Source organism: Aegilops tauschii, chromosome 3, assembly GCF_002575655.3.
Source record: "Aegilops tauschii subsp. strangulata cultivar AL8/78 chromosome 3, Aet v6.0, whole genome shotgun sequence".
NCBI lineage: Eukaryota > Viridiplantae > Streptophyta > Magnoliopsida > Poales > Poaceae > Aegilops > Aegilops tauschii.
This window is the reverse complement of record NC_053037.3, coordinates 569499829-569508632: the sequence shown is the minus strand read 5'-3', so window position 1 is coordinate 569508632 and position 8804 is coordinate 569499829. Positions and strand designations below refer to the sequence as shown.

The window sequence follows — 8804 nt, the reverse complement described above, 5'->3', positions numbered from 1 at the left end:
GTTTTTTCAGTTTACTACAACTATTGTTACTTGTCGGCTTTTTCATTTACTATAGCTATTGTTCTTTGTAGGCTACATTGGAGGGGGAAGACTATCAAGATGCCATTGTGAACTTTCCAGCTGGAAGTAAATCAAGCAATAGATCTATGTTGGTCGTCACCATTAAATGATGGATAACTCTTGCATTGTTTATGTTGCCATTGAACTTTGGATGTGACATATGTCAACTTCTCAACTTTGGACTATGGGTACTTTATGTTTATTTTGTTATTGAACTTTGAACTATGGATGTTACATATGTATGTCATCTTATTTTGCTAAACTCATGAATGGTTTATGTTCATCTTAAGTATTTGAGTGTTTTGCTGTCCAAACATGGGTGCATTTGCTCTCTAAAATTTTAGTGTTGGTGCTGTACATTTTGGTGTATTTATTGTCAAAGTTTCAGTGTCGATGGCTTGACGGTGTCCGAATTTCAGTGTACTTGTTGTACAACTTTTTTGGTGTACTACTTGTCAAAATTTCAGTGTTGATGATGTCAAAATTTCAGTGAGCCATTGATCAAGTCATTTGCAGCATTTTTTTCATCTCTCAGTGAAAAGAGGTTCTAGTAGCACTTAGCAGTAGTTATCTGTAGGTGATGTGCAATGCACTGTCCATGCACATGAGCTGGCCGAGTTGGGCCGAGCCACCACAAAGCTCGATCGGGCTGAGCCTGGGAATGAGGCTCGCGTGAGCAGTTAGCTCGACTTGGCTTGGCTCGTGAGAGGCGAGATAATGGCTGGCCCGGCCAGAGTTCAGCTAGCTCGGCTCGGCTCGGCTCGTGTCGAGGTTTAGCTTCCGTCACCATGTTCACGCCCTCTTACAGTTGTGCCATGTGTTGTACTTCTATCACTGAATATACGCAAATTTGTGTATTCGCGGAAAGAGTGCGATGAGGAGAAGCTCTGGCTATGGCCCAATTGAGCTCGACGAAACCCCCACCTGGTTGCTTAAAAATCAACATGGATGTCTCAGGGATCGCTGACAGCAAGGGGAGGTGTTTATCTCAGCGTGCACTAGGCTGAACAGTGAACACACACTTGTGAAGATATGCTGAAGAAGCGGAGACTGAAGGTGTCGTGTTTGGTCTGTCAGTCTGTCCTCGCCTGACGCTAACGATGGACTGCACATCAGTTTATGACGCCCTAGGGCAGAAAATTAAAGCATACCATTTTTGGTTTGTCTCTAAACTGTATCCAGTCTTCACCCACATTAATTATAGGCTAGCAAAAGGGAAAGTCTTGAAGCTCGTCTTTCTGTTTCCATTGGTTTACAGCCTATAAGAATTCGCGTCGCGTCCGATCCGCCATGGTGCAGAGCTCAATTCGTTTCCTGCTGAGAGAGAGAGAGAGAGAGAGAGAGAGAGAGAGAGGGAGAGAGAGAGAGAGAGAGCAGGCGGCGGGGCCATGGTGTTGCCACCGTGGCCGCACGCGGCGGAGGTCACGGAGACGCACGTCTACAGCTCCGGTAGAGTTCTCCATCGCGTCGCCGGCCACCTCTCTCTGAGCAATCTCCCGAGCACCCTGCGCATCCACGGCGACGTGGTTGTGTCGCACGGGACGCGCAGGATCGGTGCCCACGCCAACTCGCCGGTGGGGTGGGGCATCGACGCCTCGTTCGACGACCGGGCTCCGTTCGACCACCACGTCGAGGTCGCGGACCCTGCCGTCTTCCGGAACTACGAGGCCTGCCGCGACCTCATCCACGGCATGCTCGCCGACGGGCCAGTGACCGGCGACTACGACCTCGCCCCTGGGAACTGGGGGGACCATCTTCACCCGCAAATGAACTTCGTCGATGAGATCGGCCGCAAGATCGATAGGCTTGACCTTGAAGGCGACGTCTCGCGCTTCGACATCGACATCCACGTGCCGTCACTGCTGGTATGTTTGGTTTACAGCCATCCACAGGCCCTAATCCGCGCCTGCGAAGAGGCCAACGCTGCTGCAGGAGCTCTGGCGGCACCCGGTCAGGAATGCGCAATTTGCCATTTGGAGTTGGAGACTGGTGACGAGGAGATCGTCAGGCTGCCGTGCTTCCACACCCACGTCTTCCACATCCCGTGCATCAAAGGGTGGTTCTATCAAGAGTCAAAGTGCCCAATTTGCCGGCGTGAGATGGTGGATTACTTCGAATTTTGAAGGTTTGATTCTGAGATGAAATAGATCTCGAGCGGATCAATTAGGTAGCCAACAAATTCATACTATATTCTTTAGATGAAGATGGATTCAGTGAGCAGAGTAGTCCGTATATAGATCTTGCAGTCCTATCAAAGATGAGCCGATGAACAATTCATATATTTTGTATTCTGTACCTGAACATGGATTCAGTGAGCATGAGGGTTCTGTCGCTGATGTCTGTAGAACGAATATGAACATTTCATGTATGACATATCTGAAAATGAGCAATTGAGTTGGCCTTCGAGCGATACCATGATTTGGAGGGCTTGTCACAAATTTCAGGGATAATTTTTTTTATCAAACAGTTTCAATTTATTTTTTCAGTCCTACCAGAACGCGGAGTAGAACATAGACGATACACACAACTACAACACTCTGCACAGACAACAGATTAAAGATGGAGCTTCGTGATTAAAAAGATCACCATACATTTGCCTTGCAAACCATGGGAACGTCTCATACCACAGGAAGAATAAGTTCTCTACGAGATGGATAGGAGATACGAAACCTAACATTTGATATACCCATGGCACCTATAATTGGTTTTCTTATTCCTCCTATCCTAAAGCTAAAGAGAGTGCAAGCACAAGTATTTACTGTTACAAACAGAGTCGTAGTATGAGGTCGCTTTCCTTCCCTAATTATATTAACGCTAGCAGGTCTCTTTTCTTCCTTCGTTTTGAGTAATGTATCCTTTAAAGTAGTTTGTGAGTGTGCTAACCAATGTGCTTGAATCTTTCAAATGGATTTGAAAGTCCAAGATAGTGGACGTGTTAAAACAAAGGCACAATGATTTTGGCGTGTCTCCTGTGTGACTCAAGTAACAGTTTAGCTTCCACTCTCATTTTAGCAGTACACATGTGTTTGGCTTGGGCACACCTCAAGATCTCTTGGTCTCCGAGTCGGAATCGGATTGGTTCGGCTTCTGTGGCTAAAGTGGGACTCCATGCAGATCTATTATGTGGCGTACGTGTTTGTATTCCTGCCAGGAATATTTGGAAAGAAATTATAATCTTCTATTTCATGGTGCTCCCAACTAGAGCTGCTTGGAGAGAAAGCAGCATGACAGATCCTTTGCTTCTAAGATTTAGAGTGTTGCGTTAGTTTGTGAGTGTATGTCACTTTTCATACTACGACGTCGTTCTCTCCTTCCCTCATTAGCGCTAGCTAGCAGGTGTCCTTTTGTTCCCTCGTTAGAGTTGTGTGTGCTACCGAATCTGCTTCAACCCTTTAAATGGACTTGGAAATCCAAGATAGTAATGAAGGAAAAGATATTTGTGTCGATCTTATTATCTGACCAACCAAGATAGTAATGAAGGAGAAGTTATAATATCAGCAATGATTTAGCGTGTCGCTTCCGTGACTCAAGTAACATTTTGTTTTCCACTGCCCTTTTAGCATTACTTGATGGGAACTCCTCAACATCTCTTGGTCTCCAAATTGGAATCGGATTGATTTGGTCTCTCTTGCTAAACTGGGCTTCCGTGGAGCACTAGTATGATTAGTGTTTAATAATGCTGGCTGGAATATTTCGATAGAAGGAATAGTATTCTATTTTAAGGTTTGCTGCAAACTAGAGCTGCATGAAGTGAACATGCCAAGGAAGATCTTTTGCTTCTATGGTTTAGGGTGCCGCATTAGTTAGTTAGAGTAGGTCACTTTTGTTACTACGATATTGCTCTCTGCTTTGCTCATTTGCATTAGTAGGTCTTATTTCTAGCCTTGTTAGAGTTAAGTGTCCTACCAAATTTTCTTGAACCCTTCAAGTGAATTTTAGAAATTCAAGATAGTAATGAAGCAAAAGATCAAATGTCTCTTACTAGCTGACCCTTTAATATCAGCAATGATATGGTGTGTCTCGTATGTGACTCAACAAATATTTTATCTGTCACTGCCCGGAACAATCTCTGGTGTCCTAATCTGAATCAGATTGATATGGTTTCTCTTGTAAAGTGGAATTCCGTGGAGATCTATAAGTGGTTACTATTGCTGCCTGGAATATTTGCAAAGAAACAACAACCCTAGAAGGAGGAGCACTACTACTAGTGCAAGCACTACCAGCCTTCTTCGAGGGAGCATGTCCTTTCTGGTTTACTTTGCCCTTCTGAATAGTCATTTATCATGCTTTGGTCACAAACCACATATTGGTCATGATCGACATGTGCATTTGTGTCTTTACATTGATTTGTACACACATTTTTGTCCCCTTACAATTACAATTATATGATGTTGGAGAACTCTATCTACCAATGGGTATATTATTGTTGGTACCATTGATAGGGCAAAGCATTGATATAAGCCCCATTCCCCACATAGGTTACCATGTAGGATTGTAGGGTCTGCTGGATCTTGTGTCTTCGTCCTCCGATGAGTGCAATGTGGCATGCGTGGTGCATGAAGACACGTCCGGCGCATAACTGCGGCTGGGAACCGAGGTGGTTCTTGACCTCAGGCGGCGTGTCTTTGGTCCTGCCGGCATGGTTCTCGATAAGGCTCGGAGGCTCGGGCTATGTCCCATGGCCGCTTTCGGTCAACGGTTGAAGGACCTGGCCGCTGGTGATGGTTAGTGGCCGCCAGCAACCTCCGCAAGGTGCAGTTGGATTCTGTGTCGGTGGGCTTCTACGTCGGCAAGTTGAATCTTGGTGGAGGTGGTAGTTGGTGTACTTGTGGAAGTCGGTGTTGATAGGGTGGGTTGGCGGCTTGGGTGAAGACCTTGTCTCGACCTTGGGCCTATGACCAACGATGACGGCCGCTACGGCCGTCGTAGACCTTCTTGGAGGCATCGTTGCAGTGTTGCCACAACCCTCCCGCATGGATCCAGCTCCGGGGGAAAACCCTGATCCACTGGAGTCGGACGATGGCGGTGCCTTGGCGTCATTTTCCCTCTTGAGGGCTTCATCCTTGGAGCCGGGCATCGACAAGTAGGACAAGATGAAGGTGTCGGTGTTGGTGTTGAGGCCTTTGTGGCAATGATGGCGGAGGCGAGCAATGTCGGAGGCACAACTATGGTTGCGGTTGTCGGATCTTCTCCGGCGTGTCCATGGTATACCTCGGGTTGTTTTGCTGTGGTGAAGTCAGAGCTGCGGCGGCGGGGCCTGGTGGCGACGATGACAGGCAGCAGGTGGTCTTTTTGATGGTCTTCCGCAGCACCAACCATGCATATTTCTCCTTCGGAGCTTTCCTTCAAAGTCGGAGTTGCGCTGCCTTCTATGAGAGTTTGGTCTGGCACGGGTCTCCTTATTTTCCACACAACCTTACGGTGAGAGTTGGGTCGAGGTTCGTCTTCGGCGAAGTCTGAGTCACTTGCTCGGAGTCTAGGGGGGCGGTGACGCCCGTTGGGGAGAAGTCTGATGATGACATCGTTGTGTATCTTGCTGAGGCCCTCCTAGTTGAGTGGTGTGTAGGTATCATGTGTCTGCCGCTCGGCAGTTTGTGATGGTTTTAGCCCGGTTTTTCGTTAATTAACCGGGCAACTCTCTTCTGCTTAACTAATGGAAGAGACAAATCTTTTGCCTCCGTTTAGAAAAATGTATCCTTTATTTCAGATTCTTCTAATTTACCAGTGGAAAGTTTTACGAAACTGAAACATATGTCTGTTTTGATGCAAAAAGATAGATGCGGATCGTCTACCTTACAGATGAAGTTGATTTACTTTGTTTTACAAATCAAAGGTTCTAATGTTTGAAAATTAGTTTAAGTCATGAACCATGCCTCTGCACGGGCTAGCAGCTTTTTGTTCTTACTATATTCCATTTTTGTACAATATGAAATGTCTGGCAATAAGGCAATAAGATGTTTTCATGAATCACTACAAATACTAAGCTCCCAAGAAATGAGAGCGTGAGGTGAGTTGGGGCTGTGTAGGCGGTAATTTGTTTTTTCTTTTTTTTGAGAAATGTGTAGGCGGTAAGTGGGCCCGGTTTTGGAGATGTCGGGTCTAAATGGGCTTGTTAAGGGGAGGTGGCGTGTGCGAGGCCTGTTTTAGCGTGCGTGTAGCTGGCTGCTTCTGTTCTCGCGTTCACTTTGGCGATAGTATAGGTGCAGCGGCGGCGGCAGCGGCGGCTGTGGGGACGTGCTCTTGTCTTCGGTTCGCAGAGGAGGGCGGCGATGTTCTTCTCTGCTGCGTTTGTTGTTCTCCCGGGGGAGGTCCTGGAGCAAGGGTGACGCCTCGCCGAATCGCCTCACGCTCGGGCCGCATGCCGGGGAGCAGCGCGCAGGTTGGTCGCCGCCATCCGGGAGACAGTCACGTCGGCGTTGGTGATGTGAGCAAAGTACAACGGTTGCCCCTTGTTCCTGCGCCTCAATCAATGGAAGAAAAGAAAGTAGGGAACGGCCTGGTATGTTCTCCCCTTCTCTTGTTCTTCTTTGTAGTACAGATTGATCGATTCTTCGTGTGATTCCCGTGAGTTCATACGCGTACAGGATAAAACCATTCATTGTTAGAGTACTGGTAGATTACAAGAAGACATGATCAAATAGGCAAATATTAAATAGGGAATCTCCATTATTTTCCTTCTTCACTGAGGCCTTCAATCCTTGGATCCATGGAGATCGAAAACATCTGTTTTCCTTCTCTGCAATGTTGTTTTTCTTTCTGTGTGAGAGAATGATGGAGATATGTGTCCTACATAGACAGAGAAATATGTGAAGAACTATGATCTTCTAATCTTTCTGTTTGGTCTATTGTTGTGATGTGTAGACCATAAGTGACTAATAACGTTTAGAAGTAAAATAGTACTCCTAAGAACTCAAATCTCACTAGAAAGGGCGGCCTGAGAGAGCTCCGGGATTTTTTCTTCGAAGGGAGGCCTCATGGCCTGACCGCAACCGATGTTCTTGTTGGTCAAAATTGGTCCGCCGTGTCGTTCCCCTGATTTTTGAGTGCGTTCGAGTCGTCATCATGTTCTCATCTGTAGTCTTAGAGAGAGAGAGAGAGAGAGAGAGAGAGAGAGAGAGAGAGAGAGAGAGAGAGAGAGAGAGAGAGAGAGGAAGTGATTTGGCATTGGCGGTGACTTCGGAGGAGGCGATTCATGGGAGATTGTTAGGCTTTTAGTGAGGCGATTTGGGGGTGGGCTCTGTCTGCATTGGGGTGTGCCTACTTACTGCTTTGTTGATTCATCCAATTGAGTGGCACCCGCACAAAGGCATCGATGTTGCAGTCGTTGTGTTGGATCCCCAATCCATCACCTCTCGGAGAACCGTCGAGTGCCACCACTCCGGACCGGTAGCTGCTGCAGGTCCTATTATCTGATGACCGGCGACCTCCGAGTCAGCTAGACAACCGGCTGTAGGAGCACGCTTCCTCGACCCAGAGGAGGAAGGCGTCCAAGTATAGCTCAACAACGTCCACCTACGTCCTAAATATATCATCACAATCCCTGTCCCATCACCTTTTTGTTTGTTGCTTCGCTCCCATGGTCTCACATCACAAAGATTTGTCACAATTTTTCCAGAACTGATAGTACTATGCCTATGAATAAACTGCAGTACTGAAACTTCAGTTTCTACTAGAACATGTCTGCTGATGTGATCCTGATGGAACAATTATTATACAAAATACAACATTTCAGCAAGCTTTAAAGCATGATGTCCTCTTGCATTTCCAAATAAAAATGTTTCAGTTCCACACTACCACGCCATAGCCATGCACTCAGAATATAACACCACCTATAGGTTAGACTCAAGACAAGATCGCCCGTTCAACATCTTCACACTCTAGCCGATGTTGGCGCAGGTCCCGACCTCAACGGTGCTGCCGAGTACTTTCCGGCAGTACGAACTACGAGCTGCTCGATTACTTTCCAAGACGCCGGGTCGACGGTCGATGCAATACGCTCGTACGAACTAGCAGCACAAGCTAGCTAGCTTTGTCTTGCGATTGCTTGATCCGGCGAGATCGCACGCGAACTAGTACACAAGGAGACACACGCGAGATTGATTGCCAAAAGGCTCGTGATGTGCATTTGCTTTTTATTGCTTTGTTTGATCTGATGTTACAACGCAGGGTACATAGGTATTTAAAGAAGCTAAACTAGCCTATCTAAATCCTAGTCGGATGATTGCAACAATCACCCCCTCAACCACGATGTCTTCACTTCACAGCTTGGACGCCGATCCTTCCCCGCATCTTCGTGAACTTCTGTCGTCCCAAGGACTTGGTCAGGATATCAGCAAGCCGGTCATCGGTGTAAATGTAATTGACTTCAATCTTGCCTTCTTTCACGCAATCTCGTATGTAGTGATACCTTATATCAATGTGCTTACTTCTATCATGATGCACTAGATTCTTACATAGAGCAATTGTGGACTTGTTGTCAACATAGAGCACCAGTCCTTCCGGTTCCTTGTCAGTGAGGTCACCGAGTAGCCTTTCTAGCCACACACCTTGACCTGCCGCGGTTGCAGCTGCAATATACTCCGCTTCATAGGATGATAATGTGATCACCTTCTGCTTTTGTGATAGCCAACTCACTATGCTTCTTCCCAAGAAATATGCCACGCCCGAGGTACTTTTACGGTCGTCAATATCTCCTGCCAAGTCGCTATCACTGTAGCCAAGTAGCTCCACCATCTCCTTCCGCT

At 46.8% G+C, this 8804-nt stretch overlaps 1 protein-coding gene across 1 annotated transcript; it reads left to right on the top strand.

Moving 5' to 3' along the window:
• Positions 1 to 1448: 1448 nt before the first annotated feature.
• LOC141020694 (uncharacterized) lies at positions 1449 to 2183 on the top strand. Its single transcript, XM_073495624.1, has one exon. The coding sequence runs from the start codon at positions 1449 to 1451 to the stop codon at positions 2181 to 2183; it is 735 nt and encodes a 244-aa protein (XP_073351725.1).
• The last annotated feature ends 6621 nt before the right edge of the window (positions 2184 to 8804 follow it).

Excerpts from the sequence above, each read along its gene's own strand:
- LOC141020694 (XM_073495624.1), top strand. The coding sequence starts at position 1,449 with ATGGTGTTGCCACCGTGGCCGCACGCGGCGGAGGTCACGGAGACGCAC.